This window comes from Amblyomma mixtum, chromosome 6, assembly GCF_055824585.1.
Source record: "Amblyomma mixtum isolate Tamu chromosome 6, ASM5582458v1, whole genome shotgun sequence".
NCBI classification, from domain to species: Eukaryota; Metazoa; Arthropoda; class Arachnida; order Ixodida; family Ixodidae; genus Amblyomma; species Amblyomma mixtum.
Genome location: NC_143017.1, coordinates 90,942,132 through 90,968,794, shown reverse-complemented (window position 1 = coordinate 90,968,794; position 26,663 = coordinate 90,942,132). Strand labels below are relative to the sequence as shown.

General features: G+C 48.5%; 1 protein-coding gene across 1 annotated transcript in view; it reads left to right on the top strand.

The window, feature by feature from the left end:
- The window catches only part of LOC149339646 (atrial natriuretic peptide receptor 1-like), a 98,831-nt gene that overhangs the window by 27,036 nt on the left and 45,132 nt on the right, over positions 1-26,663 (top strand). Inside the window, exons 7-10 of the mRNA XM_089550961.1 lie at positions 2,211-2,302; positions 3,356-3,500; positions 4,893-4,977; positions 8,053-8,191. Of these exons, the coding sequence (XP_089407087.1) occupies positions 2,211-2,302; positions 3,356-3,500; positions 4,893-4,977; positions 8,053-8,191 (461 nt within the window). The remainder of the gene's footprint in view (positions 1-2,210; positions 2,303-3,355; positions 3,501-4,892; positions 4,978-8,052; positions 8,192-26,663) is intronic.

Below are 26,663 nucleotides of genomic sequence, written 5' to 3'. Positions count from 1 at the left end.
ATAAAACGCAGACAGGTGACAAAATATGTCTCCGTTTATTCACACAATTTGCAGTATATTTACTGTTTGTCCGATCGTCAAGCTCGCGCCAGGTGATGTCATATCCGCTGCTAAAAACCCGCCACTGTGTGGCGACACCATCAGAGCCATGAAATTGTTTTTGGGAGGTCATTAAAATATTAAAAAACGGAATATACACGGTATTACTGACGCTAATAGCACCATTATAACTCACTGTATGCAATCAACAGGCAAAACAGTAAACTAAGATTGTGTTTCTGGGCCCCTTTAAGATGTGGCCGACGCAGAATAGAAAAGAAAATGCGTCATATTTTTTTTTTTTTTTGATATAGAAGCAGCGGGTATTGGTGAGCTTAAAAAAAAGCCCAGCTTTCTTGGACATCCCCTTTAATTATTACGCGACTGTCCAATATTACAAGAAACTGCTATGAAAAAATTGATGGGCATAGTTTAATCTTTTGATGCGTACCAAAACCTTATTTTTAGTTTGGCCAGCGCCCTCACCGAGTAATTAGGACTGCCATAGAAAACCAATGGGGTGTGTTTTTGAAAGTAGTTATGAGGCAAGTGTGGTTTATTGTAAGACACTCTTTTAGACATATTGATGGGAACTGCCTAATCTCCCGATGCGTAGCAAAATATTTCTCCTAAAATTTGTCCTGCGCTCACAGCAGGTAGTTAGGATTCCCATAAAAACTAATCGGTTGCGGTTTTGATAATAAATTGCTAAAAAATGCAAGCGTATTACGGTATATCAAAAGATCGCGATCATAAACAACTTCCCGTTGAAAAAATTTCGCTTATCCAACATTTCCGGGCATGAGTCATTTATAAAGTTTTAAATACCTACTGAAAATGTCCTGCGTATCGGTAATTAAGCGTATTAAACATGTAATTACAGATAGGGTATTTATTAAGGCTTCGGTATTTTATTGTGATTTATTTTCATGTATGTTTAAGACGGTTCAGACTTTAGTTTCATAACGTCCCTGACTTGCCCGTATATGTTTATTCCGTGCGACAAGGAATAAACCATCTGTTGTTAGTGCGCCTACGTGGGTGTCCCGTGTCGTCTTCTCTGTCTGCCGTGTATTTTTTGGCCCCTTTTTAAAAGAATGACGTGTCAAATCACTCATCAGTGAAGGTACAACCAACCCAGAAAACAAGAGATTGTTTAAATGAATCCTTGTGCATATAACATTTTCTCAGCAACATATTCAAAATATACCAGTTGAAATGCGGTTACACAGTTGAAGAAAGAAATCTGTTAAAGTGGAACAATATTTTCCCCCCCCAGATGATAAGAGTAGAAGATCCCAAGCCAAGGACTTAGGTAAATGAACTTATTTCGTATTGTATTACACAGTAAACTTCCCCTTCGCAACGTGACGCTCTTGTAGAGTCACTTTCTATTTCCCTTTGTATGCACAATCGAGCTGCTCGACAAAGCGATTCAAAACTTGTTTGATTCTCATAGGCGGGTGTCACGCTACCTCTTATCAGATATCACGCTGAATGATGAGTGACGCCACATAACAACGCCTGATGGAGAGCAAATACTTGAAGAGAATATAATATTTATTAATAAACTCGTTCTCTCCCACATCTAAACTGTCTGATAGCATGAACTAGAAAGTTTCATTAATTAAACGAAGTGGTGTTGCTCACTTAAGTTGCACTTCTTTACTCAACTTCTACTACAAATAAGAACACTCCAAAATTCTCACGTAGACAGCTCGCTAGAGGAAAAGATTAATGCAAACATCTTTCTAGGGGATTAAAACTACAATAGTTGAAACTACGTCATAAAATTGTCTTCTTCATTGCCCAGACCATGTTCATGCCAAAATCAAAGGCATGCTAATGCGAGTAGCAGGCGCATGAGTATTGTGAACAGAAATATTAATTTAACCGGACTTTTGGCGAGTTGATATCTTCACTCTTCTTCAGACAATGACCTCGCATATGTGTTTTGGACAGAGGTTATTTAGAATTGTTGCTAGAAAAATAAGAGTTTTCCGTAAAAAAAAAAAGGAAGATAAGCTATAAATGAGTATTGTACTCTCCGTATTCAATAGATAATCAGTGCATTTTCAAAACACAAATCTCTAGAAAAATACACAGGCTCTTGTAGTCTTCGTGCTTCGTTCCTCAATTCGAGTGTCTCCTGTCATGTTGTTTTGTGATAGGACTGACTGGCGACATCACCATAAATGAAAACGGAGATCGAGAGGCGGACTACACGCTCAATGATCTGGACCCGGATACAGGTGTAATGGTGGTAAGTAGAACTTCATTCGCGCAGTAAGAGTTTCCCGCAAAAGTGTCTGCCAAGGAGCCATCACTATGTCATTCCAGTGGCCACTGCTCGTTTCTTGTTTCTCTGTCTCGTTTCAGCCCACAGTCACGCCATAGTAATGCGCTCCAGGGAAATACGGCATTCCAAATATTAATCAAAATTCAACGCCTCTCATTGTCAGCGCTTAATAACAGTTTTACAGCGAAAGATGCAAGAATTGTTGAAAATCATTCATACTTTGCTTTATTCGCTCGTCAGTGCGCTTTTGAAGTGATTAAGCTGGTAAAGCATGCTCAGTCAAAAGCAGTATGGTAATGCCTTGTTAACGTGGAACCAACTATTTTTCTCCAACTGCAGATGAGAGGCATGCATTCCTTTTTTTTATGCAAGTAGTTTTCCTATGAACAAATTGGCTCATTAATATTTTGTCGCGTATTCAAGGTACACTGATGAGCGATAGGAAGAGGGTGATATAGAAGTGAGTATGAAGTTCGATACACAAGTAAATGTCTTTCCTGGATGCGAATAGATGTTCCATTTCATACTGACGAGGTGTTGTAGCGTGGAATTATGCGGCCGTGATAACGGGATAAACACACGTTCGTGTCTTCTCCCGCTATACCTCATCAATATTTGCAACCAAGTAGCCCAAAATTAGCATCTATTTAACCACATTTGTATTGCTTGTGCCTGCTGATGACGGTGTCCTCTGTAGTATTCAGTCAATCAATCAATCAATCAACCACAAAATCAATCAATCAATCAATTTTTACTTTACAACAAAAAAGCTGAGGAGGCCGAAGTAAAAGCGCCATTAAGCTTGTCTGGCTTGAAGGCCCTATGTAAAAGAAAAAAAGGCCCTATGTAAACGTACAGCCATTGCGTCACCTCTTGGGCTCAGCAGCGCAACTCTGATAAGCCACACCGGCAGACAAGCTATATAATGTGACCTCGCATTTAAAATTCATCATTCGCTGTTTTAAAGACAACGCCCGCTGGGAAGAGGCCATGCATTGTCACTAATGCCTGTTGCAGCCGGTGGCTACGTTCCTGGGGGTGCGGCAGCTGTTCGAGTACCTACCAGGAGCAGAGATTCACTGGCCTGGAACTCGGGTCAATGCACCACTCGACGTTCCTGAGTGCGGCTTTCAGGGCGACTCTCCGCACTGCCAGGAGAAAGGCAAGCGAATTCCGGACATTCTGTCCATCAAGAAGGAGCTCTCCTCCAATGTTTCTATACATGCGATTGTCGGAATTCACCACTCCGGTTTGATAACTAAAGGCTCGACTTATGGTTTATAGGGGTTTAACGTCTCATAACGACTCAGGCTATGAGAGACGCCGTAGTGGAGGGCTCCGGAAATTTCGACCACCTGGGGTTGTTTAATTAGCATTAGCAGAGCACACTATACGGTCCCCTAGCATTTCACCTCCACCAAAATTTGACTGCATCTTTCGGGTAAGCAGCCGAGCGCCATAACTACTGTGTCACCACGGCGGTATAACCAAAGGCGATCGGATGCAAGGCAAAACAATATTATGTTGAGCCAGGCGGCTCATTATGCTACATTTTGGATGGACGAGGAGTAAACGCTGCAAAGCAAGGACCAAGGCTGCTTCCCTAGCAGTGTATTGCTCGTTGTTGTGCATTCACTGCCTTCTTTAGAATGCTTAGCATTTTTAGGCTCAGCCCTCAGTATTTTCGTGACAGTTGCTCGGCGTCCGGTAAAACCTCCATAGGAGGCGTTCATATATTTATATTCATGCGACATGCCCCTGTTTTCATTAATGTCATTGCGATTGTATGTTTGATTCTTTCAGCGCAAAATGTTTGGCGAATGCCTTTTTTTTTTGTCCAGTGCTTATATAGGCTAATATAAGAAATAAAAGCCGATGCAGTAATGATTGCACGATTTATAACAAGAACGATTCAAAAAGTGCCCCCTAGAACACCACAGCACCAGAGCAACGTGCGGTGCTGTAGTACGCGGCTTGGAGTACGCGATGCTAGTTTATCGCGTTCACATAATCGCGGAGGAGCATGGCTCTATCCGGGCTTGCTGTGCGACTACGATGCGGGCTCAACACTCGACAGGGTGGATAAGGTGTAAAACACTGCTCTCGTATCACATCCTAAAATTCCACATATAGGTAACGAATGCTAACCATTCAGAACGTATTCTAAAGAATCTAAAGAGTAAGCCAGAACTTTTACGCTCCACCCTTTCTTTCCGCATAGATCGTAAGACCTTGCAGTAATGCTCTGCAAAAGAAATCTGCACGTTTTGCACGTTGCACACTGAACTTTGGGGCGAAAGGCAATAATATAAGCACTATTAGATATCCTGCTCGGCAAAATGGTCGCATCCCCGTACTCCGCTGATGCTTCACAGGCGACAGCTAAAGATGTTACTTGCAAACTGCGTTACCAGGTAGCCTAGAAAGTCAGAGTGGCAGACTCGAGCATAACAATGATAATTTGTTGCTGGTAGATTGTGACCGATGTGTGAAACGAGGCATGAGCCTCCTTAGGCGTACACGGCCACTCCTTTATTTCTTTTTTATTTTTCAGAGCCCTTCTCCCCATACGCTACAGCTGGCATTGCGTTGAGTGGCTTCATTGTCATCGCAGGAATTTCTGGATTCTTCATAATAAAGTAAGTCTATTGCTGCATGCTCAAGCGCCACGGTATATATATTTAATAAAACTTCTAACTTGTGCGGCAACACTGAAGTTTGGCTTGTTGGTTATAGCTGTGCTGAAGAACAGTGCAAAGGAAAACACAATGACGCGAGACAGAAAGCCGCAGCCAAGTGTTGGCTTAAAGCTAAATTTTATGCAGAAGCGTGTCGGAATAAATACAGGAAAAAGAACTAACAAACAAACATTACAACGATGGATTGAATACGAACCCCCAAGAATCTTAAATTTAGCAACGCCGTGGACAGATTGAGGATGGCCTGTGGTGATAGGGTACCGCGTTCTGACCACAAGGAGACTAATCTTGGTGAAATAAGAGCTTTTATATGCGACAAAAGAAAAAACAAAACGGAATACAGGTGTCGCCATCATCGGCCGATTTCGCAGGTAAACTGCGTGCGTCAACACTGAATTTTTTTAGCATAGATTGCTGAGGCAAAGCTATTATTCAATTCCCTTCAAAACGATGTGAGCCAGTCCCTTTTTGATGTAGACGTTACGAGTCTGAATCTACACTCTATACAGAAATGCCCCTATGTGGAAGTAAAAATGAAGTAAGCCGCCATCTAGCACACTCTTCTATAAAAGAAAATGCGATAGAAGACAGCTTATTCCCTTTTTACACCGTTTTGTTTAGAGTGTAGCGCCGGGAAAATTAATAAATTCAATTTTCGCAACCGCAATTGCCTCTCTCGCTGCTGGACAAACGTCGACATGCCAAGAAAGTGCCTCACAATCAATTTTTGCTGAGAAGAATATTTGGATGAAATTATCCGCAGTGTCCAAATAAATTATCCGCAGTGTTTCTTTAATCCTAATCACCCTCTCACTTCAAAAAATAAAATCTCTTTTTTTGGCAGAGAAAATAATATTTTACGAAAGAATATTTCATGGCTAAAACACTTCATATATCACCGTCGTTTTGGCGCGTCGATGTTGTGGAAAGATGCATCTTCCAAAAAGAAAAGATGGTATTTATGGAAGTGAGAGGGTCAAGGGGGATTAGGGTTCTCGGGAGTTCATACCTCATCCGTCGTTACAATACTTGTGTTTGTTCTTGTTTCCATGTTTAGTGCGACACGGAACTGAAATTTATTGCTAAATCAGTGCTTGTCTGCTTCTTTCTATCTCATTTCTTTGTATTTTCCGATGCTCTGTTCCTCGTAACCCACACGAACGAGCACTAAGCATTTATTTGAATTATTGTACAGCATGCCGCCCCCTGGCACGTAAAACACGATGTTCCTCCGGTTGACGCTAACTGGCAAAAATTAATTATAAGCTGCAATTATTTTATGAGGCTGAAATGGCCTCTCTCGCCAAAGGCTGCAGATTGGAGACACGCGTGAGCAGACTTCGGAAACCTTAAGGTATTAAAGACGAACACGTAGTGATACAGTACATTAACAGGCACGAGGGGTCGCACCTCATGTGTACATTTTTTTTTTATCGACAGCGTGCCTTATTTAAAAGTGGGTGCTGCAAAGCTAAGCGAAAGCTCCACTGCTCTCGGAAGGTTACTTCACGAGTTGTGAAAACAAAAAAATGCACATGGTTGAGCGAAGAAAGTTGGCCAAGTTGGGTCCGTGTTTGCTGCGCTGTTGTAAATCATGAAATATGCACAAGCTTCGAGTGCTATGAATGCTTTCGCTCCTATCACCAATGCCAGAATTGCATTTGAAATTCCCCCTCCTCCCTTAAAAAAAAAAGATAAAAGTTTTCAGAGCACGGGTGTCTTCCGAAGCCAAGATTTGCTGCCTGCCTATCCTGGAAGAACGAATTCAGGAGATGCGCGCTTGGACAGCCTGAAGCAAAAGAGCACAATGCACTTTTCGGTTTCCAATCTGCATCCATTGGCTCTGAGAATCCTTTGGCACTATCTGGGCTCCTTCCTGTTGCCTGTTCGAAACTGCTGTCTGGAGGTGCTTTTTAAATACTTCATGCATGGAGCCCTTTCTACCAGCACCGTCGTTTCGGAGAATCGATGTTGTGAAAGCGAAAAAACACAACCGCGCTGAAATTTAAATGAAGAACGCATTGCAATATTACTAAGATCACCCAATCAGCATTCAATCAATGATTTCCCGAGTACTAGGATTTTGAACCTCATTTCTAGACCTTTTTGCTAATTCTCTTCTTGAAGAGTCGTCCTCTTGACTCTTTTTCCACTTCGGTGCAAAAAAAAAGAGAGCGCCCCTGCAGCCTGAATCCTATCTTCGTGTCCCTTACAATATAATGTTGAACTCTACACCAAAAAAAAAGCTGGGGCGTTATTTATTCTATTGGTAATACTCCCACCCTTTCAAAGAGTACAAGGTTAGCAAGATACCAAAAAGCATGACGCGCACGCTGGTAAACACGTACTCAAAAATTATCGGGGAGGGGGGGGGGAGGTTGAGGGAGGAAAACTTTTATTTTAAAACTATGCTGAGCTTGTCTTCTCAAGTGGAGCCCTCAGTCCAGGGTTCCATGAGCCGCCGCGCTCCTGCAGCCCCCCCCCCCCCCCCCCCCCCCCCCTCCCCAGAGCAGCTGCCGCTGCTCTTGCGGGTTCAGAGCGGGAAGCAAGGGGTAAGAAAGCTCAGCTGGTTAACATAGGTTTATTTTCATTGCACTTAAAACAACCGTACTTGCTGCCTTGAAACACGAAACGCGATTGTTTCTCGCCACTCTCCGGGTTATACATTCCTCCTCCTCTGCAAATAGCACGCACAAAGTGGCGTCTCTAGCACATTTTTCTCCGCCGCCCTTTCAACACATTCTCATTCCAGCCGGTTTGCGAAAGAGGCCATAGACGCAGGGAATAGGTAAGCGGCAGTATATACGGCAATACAAAGTCAGGGCCATATACCCTGCGACGAGAACCACCCCTCGCTACGAATACATAAATGAGTAAATAACTCCTTTCACCCACGCAGACCCCCCCCCCTCCCCTTTTCTCAAAAAAGAAAGAAATCTGCTCATAATCATGCGCGATAGCACCGCCGAGACACGGCGCACCATTCTGACTCGAATGCAATGATTGCGCGCGCAGGAAGCTCCAGTACGAGTCCCAGCTAAACGACCAGTGGTGGAAGATCTCCTGGGACGAAATTACGTTGCCGGGCAAGTCCCTGAGCAAGTCTAGAGTGAGCATTCCCAGCCATAATGAGAGCAGCATGGCCAGCCAACACGTGCGTATGTTACGTATACACCAATATCTTCCGTCGCTCTCTGAGCAGCCACGCTGCAACGCAAGCTGCAGTAAGCGTGCACCCTCGTTCTTGATTCAATTTGCCTCGCTAGCTGGGCTGTGTAGACTTTATCTCAGCGGCATGCGTGTTTTGTTTCCTTTTGTGTTTGCCTACAGCGTCGTTCTAAGTACATGCTCACTCCTTTCTTCCCGACTCTGTCTATTCTTTCCCTACGCTCTTCCCTCTCTCAACGACGTTCCAAATGCAGAGGAGCGAGACGGTTTCCTCCGGCTCACGCATAAATGCAATGGCAGTACGTTGATGAAAATCTAGCGACTGAATTCCTTTGTGATGCAACGAGGAATTGAATGAATTACCATGAGAATGTGGCTACTACACAATTCAGCCGTATCCTCGTGGTGATAGAGCGCGAACACGCGTGCGCAACCTTTCCTCCAGCTTGAGGTGTCAGCGAAGCTGTTTTCGAATGAGGTGATTGCCTGACAAAGCGCCTGAAGTAGATACACACAGACACACACGAGCGCGCTTACACTCACACGCGCGCGCACACATACAAACACACTAATCTCCGTTGTTCTGCAATCTCATGATGCGCAAGCAGGAAGTTCTTAACGTATGCCTTTTAAGTGTTTTTGCTCCATTCACGGCGCTTCGCGTTCATGAAGGCTTTCAGCTTTCACCTTTCATGAAGGAAAGCTCTATGAAAGCTTTCAGCTGTATGAAAGGAAGCTGTATGAAAGCTTTTAGTTTTAAAACAGCTTTTAGCTTTAAAACAGCTTATAGCTTTTACACAAACACAAATCTTCCTTCGTAGTCCCATGCCTGCGCATGGGTGCATGCTAATAAGTGATTACACCCTCATCAATCTTCATAATGTCCCCAAAACTGGGTTAAAGATATCCTGATAATATAAGTGTAAGAATGTTCCACATATTTAATCTATGTTTGTATCTGGAACACGGTTTCTCTTATTTACCCGGGACTTTTTAAATAGTCTCACTTATGTGCTTGTTACTAGCTGAAACCTCTGTGGGACCAGGTTAAAAGTGTAGCGCATGCTTCGTCTGCTATCGAATCTACCGAGCAGAGCGGTGCGCCACGCTTCAGTCCGGTGGGACACGCTGGAAGCTCGTCGATATGTCGATATTTCTCGCATACCGCCACGTGCCGTTCACTCAGGCTGATCCCTAGAAGAATTTGAGAGCTTTCTACGATGCATCTTTGAACTGCCGTCCTCATATCGAGCACATCGAGCGTAACGGGGGAGCGGGCCTTGGGTTTGCTGCATCGTGTCTAGTGCACACTGCAAAGGCTCGGCCTGGCTGGTTTGCCAGGCCCGGGCTCAGGCCCGTGCAGAAGGGCTGTGTGCGGCTTTTGATTCATTATTGTAGGGTAAAGTACACGTGGGCCGCTCTACCAACACGTATGCAATAGGGGCATGGTGTTGACTTTTAAAAAATATTGCTTAACGCATACTTGCTTAACAAAACTGATCTTGTTTCCGACAGTTGTCCGGAACATCTCGGAATATAAAGAATTCCGGAACAACAACCCGTGTAGGAATAACTGTAGTGCGTTAAAGGTGATCACAAAAAAGGGACGCATGCCCCGCTGCCAGTTGTCTCATTCAGAAGTCGTTCCACGGCGCAATCGCATAGCGCTATGAGAATCTCTACAGCTGTAAGGTACGCCTTTGTTTCGTCTTCTTGGTCGCGCCAGTGTAAATCCAGTTTCAATGCGAACGTGCTGTACTTCTGTAAACGCTTGTATTTGAAACGTACAACACTGGATCCTCTGCTTTTTTTCTCGATGCATAGAAATGAAGTATTCTCCAATAGGCGATTTCGATTAATGGTCACACTTACGGTGCGTAGTGCAGTGCACATTTTCTCGAGAGTGCTGCACTACCCGCGCATTCACAGTAGTTGACCAGCGTGCTGCAGACTCGTTCCCGTACGCAGAAAGCGCATGGTACGTATACCTGCATGTGTCAACTTCAGCTGTGCGAGGTACCCACTTAGTGTGCTTCTAATCAGAAATCTCACTTCACTACCCCGATTAGCGTCCTTGGGGATCTTGGTGGCATTGCAGTGCTTTGTAAGTTACTTAGAAGTAGCGGACATATTGATTGATCTGATTGGTTTTGCTTCACTGAATGTTTTGCAAATGTACAAGCACAAGCACCAATAGCCAAAGGCTAGTTGAGGTTGGCTTGATCAAAAGGCTACATGCAGGCAATACCAAGGAAAAGACAGCATTTATTTATTTGTTTGTTTGTTTGTTTGTTTGTTTGTTTGTTTGTTTGTTTGTTTGTTTGTTTGTTTGTTTGTTTGTTTGTTTGTTTGTTTGTTTGTTTGTTTGTTTGTTTGTTTGTTTGTTTGTTTGTTTCGTTATTTGTTTATTTAATACTGCAGAGTCGCTTTGACTCCAAGCAGGGGTGAGCACGATATATCACAATAAAATACCATAACATACAAATACACTTGCAAGCACAAACACATGATACGATCGCGCGCATGTTACAGTATACACATACATACCAAACGAGCACATTACATTGACATTACATTACGTTTGCCACAAACCTAGATTACAAAAAAAAAACATGCATGTTCGAAACATCACACATGCTTTAGTACGTACTGTATTTAGTACGACAGAAATGAAATATAATACCGATAATAAACATGTTTGTCACTTACTACCTACGGACGCCGAGGAAACAATGAAGTGAGGACACGCGAAAGAAGAAGCTCGTCATATTCGAGCTGGAGCGCCAAGCTCCGGCCAACTCACATTTATAAGCTGAACCTGTAATTGTGTGGTGGGGGTGATGGATGATTTCACCACAGACACCTCTCGACTTTACTGGTTCCGAAGACTCGCCGTACCACCCGTTGTCTGTACATGAGAACGACCCAGAAAGGCGACGCACGGCAGCCAGGAGCAGCAGTGCCCACTTGGCAGTACTACCGAAGCCGCAGACTTCTTCTGGAAAGGCTTAAGGAGACGTGTATGTATGGCTCACCAGTGACCAGCGGATGAGCAAATACGACAGTTTGGATGCCACTGTTAAGCTGGCCAACACTGTTTTCTTTTTGAACGGTACCGCGAGGACATGGTTTGAGAAACGTAAAGCGTCCTTAACGAGCTGGGACCGCTTCGTGGAAGAGATACGCAATAGCATCGGGGATGTCACTGCTAAAAGGAAATGTCCTGAGCAGAACTTTCTACAGTGAGTGCAAGTGGCTGGGGAGACGAGAACGACATACATTGAGGAGGTCCTGAAAATCTGCAAAATGGTTAATGCACAGATGTCCGAAGAAGACAGAGTTCGCCGCAGTTTTCTATCAGCAGCGACAACTTGGACACTGTCGCTGACGTCATCAAGCATAACCGCACATTTGAAGCTCTAAAGATACGTCGCATAACCACGAAATCGAGCCGATTGCCTGAAGTCACCACGCTCGCTAGCGTGCATTTCCATGAGCCTGTGATTGCTCCTAATGCAATTCGCCAAGTCGTCCGTGGCGAACTCTCCCGGCAACAAGATCTTGCGCTCCGCAGTGACATCACGTATGAACTCTGTTTCCTGCAGAGAGTTCCGGCCCAGCGCTCATATCCTTGGAGTTTGCGATTCCCAGCCTTCCCTGCGAACCTCGGAACGACTTCAACAACTCCATTCAGATCACACTTTCCTATCAAAGTGCACCTGCTCATCCACAACGCCACCAGCGGCTGCACTACAATGGCCGCTTCGACCCTGCCTGCGAGGACTGTTATCCCGAGCGAACTCACGACCCGCCAGTGCGTTACTGCTGTGGTATTATCGCTCACATAACCAGATATTGCCGCCGCCGGGGCCAGATTTCACGCTACCAGCGCCATTGGCCGAACCGTCGACCGAGTTTCAATGTGGAAGTTCGTGATCCGACCTTTAGATGTTCTCAGGGCCCCTACCACTATGCACAACATGGACCGACTTCCCTGACTTTGATCGGAACCTGACTGTCCCCACTAAGTGCTCAAGACTATCGCCTTTTCCCCGACGTCGTTCCCCACCACCGGGAAACCAGAGTGTGTGGCCGATGGAGCTCCGGTCGCAGGGTCATCGATATTGCCGATTCCTCTGCCCGCTGTTATGTTAAAGAAGTGTCTGGGAGTGTTAGTCGACGGTATTTGCGTTACGGCCATCATGTATCCTACTGCCAGAGTGCCGAGATGAGTATAGCTTTCAATAACTGCCTCAGTTGTAAAATAATGCTCATTTGGGATAGTGCTGTGAGATTTCAGGGCGTAGGGGGAGAATTATTCGTGCCGCTTTTTTATTTATTACGTAAATGTAGTGATCGCTGGTCACGTGTTCAGAACCGAATTCACTGTGCTCCCGCGTTATACGCACGACATATTCCTGGGTACTGACCTCTTACAAGAGTGCGGCGGAACTCTTGACTTCTGCAGTGGCAGAATATCATGAAGTCCTAGTCTTTTGTCGGCCCTCATAGAATTAATGACGCTGGATGCCGAAGTATTTTCTGTCTCTGAAGACACCGTTTTTCCACAGATGTCCGCCATATTCGTCCCGTTTGTGTTCTCCAGCGTGCTTTACGATGCCCTCGAGGCTATGGTGGAGTGGTCTGGAGCCCCGCAGCAACGCTCGAGTGACCAAGCTCCGTGGCATTGTTTGGACAGTTATTGATTCCAACTAAACCGCCGTATTGCCGCGTGATTTGTAACTCACCGGTTTTGAAGAACGCCTTCCTGTGCCAGTCACCGCGCTCAGTGACAGCATTGCCCATCCGACTAAAGGCCACGAACTGATCGAATCTCAGTTCCTCGCAATGGTGAACAAATCCCTACCCAACACCGACCACCGGGTATTGGTGGAATTTCTTTCGAAGCATGCGGACGTGTTAGACTCCACTCGAGACCAACTACTGCCTATTCCAGCAACCAGCACCCATCAGGATATAAAGACCGGATCTGCTACCTACGGAAGCCGAATAAACAATGAAGAAGTTGTTGTTGTTGCTGTTGTTGTCCTCAAGAAGAAAATGGCGCGTGGACGCGGAAGAAGTCCGTCATCTTCGCGCTGACGCACTAAGCTCATGCCGACCCGCCTCTGTAAACAGAACCTGTAACAATATGTACAAGAGCCCTTTACATGAAAGTAGACGAAACAGAGGCCATGGGTAAAGGAAGATCATAAAAAAAGGTTGACTGCCTTCAGCTCTGCAGACAACGAAAGAGCCACGCCAAGCTCACTCGCATGGGAAAGTTTCTTGCAAGGGCAGCTACTACGGGCTCCATTCCCGATTCAAAATGCCCATTGCGCTGCAGCCCAGGGAGACAGGTTGCCTCATTCCATGCATTTTAGTCGTGCATGCGACATTGAAATTTAGCGCGCATAGTGGCCAGGATGACAACCTTACTTTCTATTAGAAAAACACTTCAAATTGTGTTGCAGATTAATAACCTTCCTACACGCAGCACGAAGCAGGATAACGACACCAAACAGACAGTCTTTTTATCATCAACCTCCGGCGCACGATGAGGCTAAAAGGCAGTGCTTTCCTACCAGTAAAAAAGCCAAAATGGCGCTGTTAGAATTTTCTTCATAAAATTAGGGATCCAGCTATTATCCTCTTCACAACCTCACTGCAGCTTCTGTCGTCATCAAGCTACCGAAACGAATGAAGGTAATCGTGCTATATATAACACCGAACCATTTCGTTTTCTGGACGTTTTTGTAAAGTAGTAGTCACTCCCATTGTTTCTGAGCTATGCGCGTACGTTTATAACTTCCTATTAGTTACTTTATAAAATAAGGCATTATGTGCCAGGTCGCAGGTCTTTAGGAAGAAGTGAAACACGGTCGTGCATCATCCGCCAAGATGGGTAAGAAGAAGAAGAAGGCATGCAGTGTCCTGACAAGGTGTGCGGCACCGCTCTCGCCACTGCTGCGTTTATTTCTTTCACAGCCGCGACTTTAATCGTCATCTGGCTCATTACTGTGATACCGCGATACGACGTTCCTGAGGCAAGCACGCCCCGCCCTTCTTGCGCTGCTGAGACGCTCCTGGAACTTCTCTTGTACGCCAACATGACCCTCGACCCGTGCAGCGAGTTCGATCGCTTCATGTGTTCGAAAAGCAAGTTCCGAGACGCCGAGGAGATCGTCCGACTTAAGTACCTGGACACCGTCGTGCACCCGACACTCCAACGCGTCTACGACGACAAGGCAAGCAGAGCCGCGCACTTTCTGCACAAATCATGCCTGCACGACCTGCTCGACCCTTCCACCACGCCGGAGACGATATGGGACCGGATTGTGGACACGCTGCGATCCTTCACCGCTTCCGGCCAACTCGACGCTTTGGAACTCGTTGGCGTGCTTGACATCAGGTACAGAGTGGGCATACTTCTTACCGCTTCTGTGAGCCGTCTTGCGGATGGAAATCACACGGTTGACTTCATCCCCGTAGAAACAAAGCTTCCCGTCTTCGACCAATCTCTCTACACCAACAGCAAGCTATACACACGTTTTCTCCAATTTCTTAGGTCCTCACTGAATATCTCGACCAGAGCAAGAGGCATAGAAACGCTGGTTAGAAAAATGGCCCGAAACTTTTCAACAAGAAAAGGGCAGACAATCAAAGGCCTTATTTCTCTTCTGAGCGACTTCTTGCCCATTAGCTCTTTGCAAGCATGGAAGACATCCCTTCTAGCGGCGTGTGCCTGCCAAGACATCGTAGACTTTCACACCACAATCTTCTCCCCCAGCCTGCTCGCCGCGCAGCTGCAAATTTTCGGCGACCGTGATCGGGAGAACGAAGTGCTTGCGTTTATAATCCTAGCTACCAGCGCTAGCCTTTTTGCCCGCCCGTTAGTGGTCGCTTATGAGTGGGACTTAAAGATTCGCCTCGCCACGTGCATGTCCTGGGTGCAGAGGATATACCATATATGGGACGCCGTGGCGGTCGCCCGACTCAGCACTCCCGGAAAAGACGCCATGTTGGCTTCACTATTTCGAACCACTGTAGAGGCAGCGAAAGACGAAGTCAAAACCCTGTTCGGCAACACCAGGGAAGGCTCCGAGTTGCGTGCTTTCTTATCGACCCTGAAGTTCTTCAACACCGGCACGCTAGCGTCTGTGTACAATGCCTACCTGCCAGAGTTCGCAGACGACGACTACGTACGAAATCGTTTCGCCGTGCGTGAGTTTGATTCGAAAACGCAAGCCTTAGACTCGGCTTTGGGACTGCAAGGAAGATCGGTTTGGTGCACGGACAAGCTCAGCACAGTAGCGGCGGTGGCCGGGGAGCATGTACTCTTCTCGCCCATGGTCTACTCCGTGTTGCACGCGGAGTGCGGACCTAAAGCCTGGTTCCTCAACGCCCCACTGGTCGCTGTTCGCCTCGCTGATGAGCTCCTGTGGAAGATGCACACTGAGGCCCTGACGGGTGGCCTAAGGGACATCGTAGACCCAAAGCCCTTCGCCTGCTTTTCCCGCCGGGGTTACAAGCTGGACAGCCTGAACTATCCGCTACTGGCGTTGCGCATCGTGGCACGGGCCTTTCCATTCGCCGAGTGGCACGGGCAGTGGGTGCAGCACGGTGTGTGGAAAGTGGCGCATAGCCAGCTATTCTTTATGCTCTTCTACTTGGGCGAAGTGTGCACGTCCTTGTCTAGATCAGAAGGGCTATACCTTCCGGGTACGCCATCCTTTCTATCCCACCTCCCGGAATTCAGGCGTGCTTTCAGGTGCGGGTCATCGCCTTCCGAGTCAACCCTCGTGCCCTGTTAATAGCTATGTCTTTTAGGCGTAGCCCTCAAGTCCTCAAAAAGGATAGTTGAGTGATCGATAATTTTCGATTTGTGGGGACACTGCATAGATTCAAACCCTGCTGTGCTATTTCTGCCTGCTTCTAGTGTTTTTTTGACTAATCGGCTGTGAGAAAGTCGAGGTGCCGGATTTTGTAACCAGCGACTGGTAGAACTTTACGCCGCATAGTGTCGATGTTTTCTTTAATTTATGCTGAGTGTTCTTATTTTGACGTTAGACATACTGATGAAGCTCGCTCTATTTGTCTTGTCATTGGCTATTGCTCGTCACGTTGTGTACAGGCGTTGTTTGCGCGCAAAATTTGCCTCTATGAACTTCCTGTTGAATGATAAATTCGTGAAATATGCGTCACTTTTTCCATGCATCAGATCAGATACTTGCCAATACATCATGACGGTACAGTCCAAAGCTGAAAAAAAAATATTACTCAGCGCATATTTACTTAACAATAATGATCTTGTTTCCGACTGTTGTCCGGAACATCTCGGAATTTAAAGAATTCCGGAACAACTCGTATAGGAATAACTTTATTGCGTTCAAGGTAATCACAGAAAAGGCACGCATGCCTCGCTGCCAGTTGTCTCACTCAGAAGTCTTTCCCCGGCGCAATCACATTGCGCTGTGAGCATCCCTACAGCTGTAAGGTACGTCTTCGTTTCGTCTTCTTGGTCGCGCTATTGTAAATCCAATTTCAATGCGAACGTACTGTAGTTCTTTAAACCCTTGAATTTGAAACGTACAGCGTTTTATACTGTGCTTTTTTCTCTATGCATGGAAAGGTAGTCTTCTTTAATGGGTGGTTTCGATTAACGGTGAGACTCACGATGCATGGCTTAGTGCACATTTTCTCGAGGGTGCAGCACTACCCGCGCATTAACAGTGGTTGACCAGCGTGCTGCGGACTCGTTCCTGTATGCAGAAAGCGCATGGTATGTCTATCTGCATGTGCCAACTTCAACAGCAAGTGCTAGGTGCCCATTTAGTATACGTCTAATGAGAAATCTTGCTTCACTACCCCGATTTGCGTCCCCGCACCAGTGTCTTGGTGGTATTGCAGTGTTTTGTAGGTTACTTACAAGTAGCGGACATGTTGATTGATCTGACTGAGTTTGTTTCGCTGAATTTTTTACAAATGCACAAGCAGTTTTCAGACCAATAGTCACAGGCTAGTTGATGTTCGATTGATCAGAAAGCAACATGCAGGCAATGACAAGGAAATGACAGCATTTGCCACAAAGCTAGATTAAAAAAAAACATGCATGTTTGAAACATAACATATGCTTAGTATGCATTGTATTTACTACGACAGAAAAAAATGCAATTTCGATAATAAACATGCTGTCACATGCTACCTACGGACGCCGAGGAAACAATGAAGTGGGGACACGCCTGCCTATTACCATCACGATTGCTACTGATGCCTCCCAGTGTGATGAAAAGGCAGGGGTGGGAATATATTACCCTTTTCTGGATTGATCTTTTTCTGTGCGCCTTCCGGATTTCACCCCAATTTCCAAGCGGAGTTTCTATAGATGGTGCTTGCTCTTCTCAAACTCGACCCATCTTTCTCTGCAGTGGCTGTCATTACAGACTCCTTTTGTTTGTGCTCGTCCCTTGCTTCAGATATGGATTCTCCAATTCTAAACACCTACTTATCATTCTTCAATCCACATTTGAGCCTTTTACACATGATATGGGTACCAGGTCATAGCTGTGTGACAGTCAATCAAGTTGTTGATAACCTGGCAAAGGCGTCCCTAAATTGCCCCGTGCTACCTATCTACCCCGGTTACAGCGTACAACACAGCAGCGAGGTTTCGGAGAAGTATTTTTTAAGCATGATATCTAAATCAGTTTTAAGACCTGATGATTTCCTGCATCTCAAGTATTCGTGGAGTAGGAAATCATGTCATTCACGACAGCTTGAAGTGTCTCTAACTAGGCTGTGCTGCCGGATACCACCTTTAAATTTTTATTTGCGCAGGTCTGGTTTGGCACTTTCTCCCGTCTGCGCATTCTGTGGTGAACGAGAATCAATAGACCATTTCTTGTTGTTTTGTCGACTCTTCTCTATCATGATACGACGGTTTTTAGAGCAACCACTGCAACAGCTTGGCCTTAGTTTGAGCAGCCCGATCATATTGTAGCGTGCAACGCCAAAAAGAACACCCGCGCAGAGACGAAAAACCTGCGGCGGTCACCCAGTGGTTCGAGCGCGCGCGAGAGAGCCAACTAACTTCTTCCTCTTCTAGCGCATGCACTACTTCTGTCTCTTCTTCGAATGCATGTATCACTGCCCCCCTCTTCTGCAGCATCGACACGATGCGGCTAGGAGAGAAAAGTCAGCGAAAGGATAGAACACAGCTGCAGTGGACCGCAGTTCAGTCAGGTAGCCGGTCGTGGTAAGGCTTCATGCGAACAACGTGTACGACTTCAGTTCGGTGCGACCGGCGCGATGAACAAGCTGTCGGGGCGGGAGCAACTGCATAAGTCACATCACTGATGCGGCGCACTACTTCGTAAGGGCCGAAGTATCGGCGCAGCAGCTTTTCAGAGAGCCCGCGGCGACGAACAGGTATCCAAATCCACACAAGGTCGCCGGGAGCATAACTGACGAAACGGCGTCCACAGTTGTACTTAGTGGCGGCAGCCTCCTGTTGACGGTGGATGCGCAGGCGGGCCAGTTGACGCGCTTCCTCAGCACGCTGAACGAAGGTATCTACGTCGATGTCAGCGTCAGAATCGCAGTAAGGGTCGACGGGCAACATAGCATCCAACGGAGTGGTCACCTGGCGACCGAAGACAAGCTGAAAGGGGGTCAGTCGGGTTGTTTCCTGCAGGGCGGTGTTGTACGCAAACGTTACGTACGGCAGAATGGCGTCCCAAGTTCGATGCTCGACGTCAACGTACATTGATAGCATGTCGGCTAGTGTGCGGTTGAGTCGCTCTACCAACCCGTTTGTCTGCGGGTGATACGCCGTAGCACGTCGGTGGCTCGTGTGCGTCAGAGTCATCACGGACTGGGTTAAGCGGGCCGTGAAAGCAGTTCCCCGGTCAGTAACAACAACGGCGGGTGCTCCATGACGCAAGACAATGTTGTGGACGAAGAACTGCGCCACTTCAGCAGCAGTGCCTTTGGCAAGAGACGTGGTCTCAGCGTACCGTGTGAGGTAGTCAGTCGCAACGACTATCCAACGCTTTCCAGACGAAGACTTCGGAAATGGGCCAAGGAGGTCCATGCCCACTTGATGGAAAGGGGTCTTCGGTGGATCGACGGGGTGAAGAAATCCGGCCGGTTTCAATGGAGGAGTCTTCCGACGTTGGCATTCACGGCATGTTTTGACGTAGGCCCGCACCGATGGGAGTAACCTGGGCCAATAATACTTTTGTCTAATCCGCGTGAGTGTACGGCTGACTCCAAGGTGGCCGGCGGATGGTGCATCATGACAGGCACTCAAGATCTCAGACCGCAGCTGTGATGGTACGACAAGTAGGAACACTTCTTCGCTGTTGGCAAAGTTGCGCTTGTAGAGAACACCAGACCGTAAAGTGAAGGTGTGAAGCCCTCGAAGAAAAACACGCGGAATGGGAGCTTCACTGCCTTCGAGGTAATCGATGAGCGGCGCCAACTCCGTGTCCGCCCTCTGAAGCTGCGCCATTTGGGTGGTACTAACAGAGCCCAGGAAAGGAAAATCATCGGTGGTTTCTTCGGTATTGATTGGGATAGGCGCGCGCGACAGACAATCCGCATCCTGATGCTTGCGGCCAGACTTGTAAACTACTGTCAAGTCGTATTCTTGCAAGCGTAAGCTCCATCTAGCCAAGCGTCCTGAGGGGTCTTTGAGGCTCGCCAGCCAGCATAAGGAGTGGTGGTCGCTTACCACACGGAAGGGTCGTCCGTAGAGGTACGGTCGGAACTGGCAGATGGCCCATATCACTGCAAGACATTCTTTCTCCGTCGTAGAATAATTGGTCTCGGAGCGCGTAAGTGTCCGACTAGCATAACTGATGACCCGTTCTGCACCGTCTTGCCACTGGATCAGTACTGCACCAAGGCCAACATTGCTGGCGTCAGTGTGGATGTCCGTGGCAGCATGCTCGTCGAAATGGCCGAGTATCGGAGTGCTTTGCAGACGGCTGCGAAGCTCGACAAATGCAGCCTCTTCGTCGGTCCCCCACAGGAAGGGCGTGTCGTCACGGGTCAGTGCGTTCAGCGGTTCCGCGATTTTCGAGAAATCTTGAATAAAGCGCCTATAATAGGAGCACAGGCCTAAAAACCGGCGAACGGCCTTCTTGTCAGTTGGGCGTGGAAAACCTGAGACGGCAGCAGTCTTGTCAGGGTCCGGGCGAACACCTTGTGCGCTGACAACGTGACCAAGAAAGCGAAGTTCCTCAAAGCCAAAATGGCATTTCTCGGCTTTGATGGTGAGTTGCGCGGATTTGAGCGCTTGTAGCACAATGCGCAACCGCTCCAAGTGTTGGTCAAAGGTGGGCGAAAATATAACGACATCGTCCAGGTACACCAGGCAGGACTGCCATTTCAAGCCGGAGAGGACAGTGTCCATCATGCGTTGGAAAGTGGCCGGTGCTGAGCACAGACCAAATGGGAGCACTTTAAACTCATAGAGGCCGTCAGGCGTCACGAAAGCCGTCTTCTCCCGGTCTCTCTCGTCCACTTCGATTTGCCAGTACCCGCTTTTAAGATCCAATGACGAGAAGTATCTGGCGTTCCGCAATCGGTCGAGCGCGTCATCTATCCTGGGCAGCGGGTAAACGTCCTTTTTGGTCACACTGTTAAGTTTCCTGTAGTCCACGCAGAAACGCAGAGTATTGTCCTTCTTTTTGACAAGAACCACAGGCGATGCCCACGGACTGGTGGACGGCTGAATGACATCGTCTGCAAGCATCTCGGCAACCTGATTCTGAATGGCTTCTCTCTCCAACGGGGAAACACGATATGGGCGCTGGCAGACGGGTCGCGTAGTCTCGTCAGTGATGATACGATGCTTGGCGAGTGGAGTTCGGCCGACCTTCGAGCACGTAGCGAAACAGTCCGCAAATTCTGCCAAGAGGGCCGACAGAAGATCCCTCTGAACCGACGGCAAGGTAGGATTTATTCTGACTGACTGAAGAACGTGATGTGGGCCAGCATACTCCGGAGAGGGTCCTCCCACGGTGCACAAACCTGGAACCTCAGCAACGTCGTGGAGGAAGGCAATAGCCATGCCTTGGGCCAGGTGCTGATATTCGTTGGCAAAGTTAGTCAGGAGGACGTGGGTGCGGCCGTCACGTAGTTGGACGAGACCTCTTGCAACGGCAAGTCCCCGCTTAAGCAGCAGTGGACTATGGCTGTCCGCTAGGCCCTCGTAGTCATGAAAGAGGTCGTTCCGCACGAGCACCAGAACACTGCACCGCGGCGGCACCGTGACGTCGTTCTCGACAATGCGCAGAGCGTTGCTGCAGGGATCGCGGGAGTCAAAGCGCGCCACGGCCTGTTTGGTCGAGAACGTGACACGTGCCTCCTGAAAGTCAATCACAGCGCCGTTCGACTGCAGGAAGTCGATCCCCAGAATCAAGTCTGTGGAACACTCGGGGAGTACGACAAATTCACCAACGTACGTAAAACCACTAATCCCAACTCTAGCCGTGCACTTGCCCATAGGGGAAATTAGGTGGCCACCAGCGGTGCGAATGGGGGTCCCCGTCCACGGTGTCAGAACCTTCTTAAGTTCTCCAGCGAAGGCACGGCTCATAACAGAGTAATCAGCACCGGTATCGAGCAGCGCGTTAATGTCAGTGCCATCAATTGTCACACGCAAATCGGATGCAGCGTATCTGATACTGTCGCTGCCTATCTCTGTCCGGGTATCGTCGGCTCGAGGGTTCCGCGATGGAGGATCTTGACACGTCCCGACGTCAGCGGCCTTGCCTCCAGAGGTCGCTGGTGTTAGTTTTCCCGACGCGGACTCGGCGAGCGACGGCCAGCAGAGCTACTCTGGCGGCCAGGGCTGGAAGAGCGATAACGGAGAGGCGAAGGGGAACGGGACTCGCGCCTTCCAGAGTAGGCAGGGTTCTGGCGTGCCCAGAGATGCTGTGCAATCTCATGCGGTCGTTCGCCGTTCTGAGGGCAGGGTGCGTCGGGATGGAAACCGCGAAGGCCCACTTGGCGGTACGGACAGGCGCGGTAGAGGTGACCAGGCTCCCCACAGTCCCCGGCCTGCGGTCCGGTGTACGCCACAAATCCGACTTGCGAGGGCGTGGCCCAGCTGTAGCAGATGCGGTTGCAGAATGCGTGGCGATGTTACTCACGGAGGTCGACGGGGTCACACCGTAGCCAGGCACGCTTGCGTGACATGTGCCGATGTTGCTCAAGCCAGGCGTTGGGGCAATGGGACCGTAGCCTGTCGTGCGACGTACAACAGATGCGTACGTGGGTCGGTCATCGAACCGGGATGGCGCTTCGGGGACAGGAGGTGCCTGCGCAGCCTGTCGCACCTCGTCCCTGACAACTTCGGACAGCGCTGCCAGCGGCGCAGGTGCAACCTGAGGCAGATGGATCCGTTGCAGTTCCTCCCGGAGAACGGAGCGAATTAGTTCACGCAAGGTGTCTGCACTGCCGCCGAGACACGACGAAAAGCCTTCGGGCACCATGCAGTTGATGTCCCGGTTGTACTGGCGGGCCCGTTGTTGCAGCGTCGTCTCCATCGTGGTTGCCTCGGTTAGAAATTCCGCCACCGTGCGGGGTGGGCTGCGCACGAGGCCCGCGAACAGCTCCTGCTTAACCCCACGCATGAGATGGCGCAGCTTCTTCTCCTCTGTCATGTTGGGGTCGGCGCGCTTGAAAAGACGGGCCATGTCTTCGGTGTACATGCGCACGCTTTCGTTCGTGCGCTGATTTCGGGAGTGCAGCGCAGCTTCAGCCTTCTCCCGGCGGTCAGCGTTGGGGAACGTAGCCAGGAGACTCCGGCAAAACGTCTCCCAGGTGGGAAGTGTAGCCTCGTGGTTTTCAAACCACGTCCGAGCAGACTCTTCCAGGGCAAAGTAGACGTTATTCAGCTTGCGCTCGTCGCACCAGCCGTTGTAGCGTGCGACCCGCTCGAACGTCTCCAGCCAGTCCTCAGCGTCTTCGAACACGTCACCGTGAAAAGATGGCGGTGTTCGCGGTGGGTGGCAAAGGATCGGCGCCAGGGGCCTGGTGTCAGCGGCCATGGCAGTTGGACTCGACGGTAGAGGCTGGATCGGCGGCTGGGTCCTGGTGTCAGTGGCCATGTCAGTTGGACTCGGCGGTCGAGGCTGCGTCGTCCTTGTTGGCGGGGGAAGGGGCCCAAATTCAGGCGACTCTCCGCGGAGACGGCGGCTGGGACGCTGGTGAACCGGTGTGAGGTCCGTAGTGACGCTGTACGGAGTTTGCAGGTCGGGAAGCGTACCCAGCACCTCCACCAAACTGTAGCGTGCAACGCCAAAAAGAACACCCGCGCAGAGACGAAAAACCTGCGGCGGTCACCCAGTGGTTCGAGCGCGCGCGAGAGAGCCAACTAACTTCTTCCTCTTCTAGCGCATGCACTACTTCTGTCTCTTCTTCGAATGCATGTATCAATATTGTCGTTTTTTTTAATTCCCATTTTTTATTATTTTCTTAATCACTGGGCTACAAATCTCACAGAGTCCATCTCCTCCGTGCGTTATGCATTTCCCGTTTCGTTTCGGTCTTTTTCCTTTCTGTTGATTTTTCTCTTCCCCAGCATTCTTTATTTATTTTTTATTTATTTTTCTTTTCAAGAAAAATTCATCTCAAAAACTCTGCATGCTTCCCACTTCTTGGCCGATCCCACTGTGTGGGTATGCGCCATTCTATGAGGTGAACAACAACAGAAGCTCGTCATATTCGCGCTGAAGCACCAAGCTCCGGCCGACTCGTCTCTGTGAATAAAACTTCCTACTGTGGTGGGGGTGATCATCACAGATCCTCTCGACTTCACTTGATCCGAAGTCTTTCCGGACTGCCCTCTTGCTTGTGCATTAGAATGGCCCAGAAAGGCGACACACGGCAGCCAGACGCAGCAGTGCCCATTGGAAGCGCTGCCGAAGCCGCGGACTTTTTCTGGAAAGGTTGAAGGAAATGTGGATGAGTGACGCACCTATGACGAGCGGGTGAGCAAATACAACCGTTGGGATGCCACTGTTAAGCTGGATAACACTCTTTTCTTTTTGAACGGTATACCGCGAGGACATGGTTTGAGAACCGCAAAGCGTTCTTAATGAGCTGGAACCGCTTCGTGGAAGAGAGGCGCAATTGCATCGGAGATGTCACTGCACAAAGGAAATCCCCTGAGCAGACCTGTCTACAGAGAGCGCAAGTGGAGACAAGCACGAAATACGCTGAGGAGGTCCTGAAAATCTGCAAATTGGTGATGCATGGATGTCCGAAGAAGACAGAGTTGGCCATCTTCTCAAAGGGAATCGCAGATTGCGTATACAGTTTACTTATCAGCATCACGGACGTCCTCAAGCATTGACGCGCATTTGAAGCACTAAAGCTATGTCGCATAACCACGAAGTTCGGCCGATTGCCTAAAATCGCCACCATCGCCAGTGTGCATTTCCGTGAGCCTGTGAATCATCCTGATGTCATTCGTCAAATCGTCCATGGTGAACTCTCTCGGCATCAAGAGCTTGCGCGCCGCAGTGACGTCCCATATGAGATCTGTTGCCTGCAGGGAGTTCAGGCCTCCAGCGCTCACCTCCTTGGAGTTTGCCCATTCACAGCCTTGCCTGCGAATTTCGGAACTACTCCAACGACACTATTCAGATCACACTTTTCTACCAAAGGGCACCGCTCATCCACAACGCCACCAGCGGCTCCACTACAATGGCCGTTTCGACCCTGCCTACGAGGACTGTTATCCCGAGCGTACTCACGACCCACCAGTGCGTTACTGCTGTGGTGCTGTCGCACACATATCGAGATTTTGCCGCCGCCGGGGCTAAATTCCACGCTACGAGCGCCATTGGCCGAACCGTCGTCCGAGATTCAATGTGGAAGTTCGGGACCCGACCTTTACATGTTCTCACGGCCCCTGCCGCTATGCACTACACGGACGGGCTTTCCTGACTTTGATCGGAACCTGACTGTCCCCACTCTCGACGATCGCCATTTCTCCGACGTCGTTCCCCGCCACCAGGAAACTAGAGGGTGCGGTCGATGGAGGTGCGGTCGCAGGGTCATCGATACTGCCGATTCCTCTGCCCGCTGTCATGTTGGAGTGTTAGTGGGCGGTATTTGCGTTATGGCCAGAGTGTCGATGATGAGTATACCTTTCAATAACTGTCTCGGTTGTAAAACAATGCTCATTTGGGATAGCGCTGTGAGATTTCGGGACGTAAGGGGAGAATGATTGGTGCCGCTTTTTTATTTATTACGTAAATGTAGTGATCGCTGGTCACGTGTTCAGAACCGAAATCACTGTGCTCCCGCGTTATACGCACGACATAATCCTGGGTGCGGCGGAACTCATGACTTCTGCAGTGGCAGAATATCATTAAGTCCTAGTCTTTTGTCGGCCCTCATAGATCATAATAGAAGGTTGACTGCCTTCAGCTGTGCAGACAACGAAAGAGCCACGCCAAGCTCACTCGCATGCGAAAGTTTCTTGCAAGGGCAGCTACTACGGGCACCATTCCCGATTCAAATGCCCATTGCGCTACAGCGCAGGGAGAGAGGTTGCCTCATTCCAGGTTGCCTCCTCAGGGAGGTCGGGCGTGGTGGAACCGCGAAGGGGTCTATGTGAAGTGGACTATGGACAATCACTTCACTAGCAGCCTATGCGACTACCTCGCCGAAACTGGTCTACACTCCTTCTTTTAACTTTCTGTAACTTACATTCCACTCCCCCTTTTCTCAACTTATGCCTCATGGCAGACTTCTCGAATAAAAAAAATGAGGCTTAAAAAAAGCTTGCGCTTTCCTACCAGTAAAAAAATCCGAAATGGCGCTGTTGGAATTTTCAACACAAAACTGGAGATTCAGCTATTATATTCTTCACAACCTGACTGCAGCTTCTGTCGTGACCAAGTTACCGAAGTGAGTGAAGGTAATCATTCGATACAATACAGAACCATATCGTTTTCTGAGCGTTCTTGTAAAGCTGTAGTTACAGCCATTATTTCTGAGCTATGCGCGTACGGTTATTACTATTAGTTATTTTATAAAATGAGGCATTACGTGCAAGCTCGCAGGTTTTTAGTAAGAAGTGAAATACCGCAGTGCATCATCCGCCAGGATGGGTTGGAAGAAGAAGAAGAAGGCATGCAGTGTCCTGACAAGGTGTGCGGAACCGCTCTCGCCACTGCTGCGTTTATTTCTGTCATAGCCGCGACTTTAATCATCATCTGGCTTATTACTGTGATACCGCGATACGACGTTCCTGATGCAAGCACTCCTCGCCCTTCTTGCGCTGCTGAGACGCTCCTGGAATTGCTAGTGTACGCTAACATGACCCTCGACCCGTGCACCGAATTCGACCGCTTCATGTGTTCCAAAAGCAAGTTCCGAGACGCCGAGGAGATCATCCGACTGAAGTACCTGGACACCGTCGTGCACCCGAC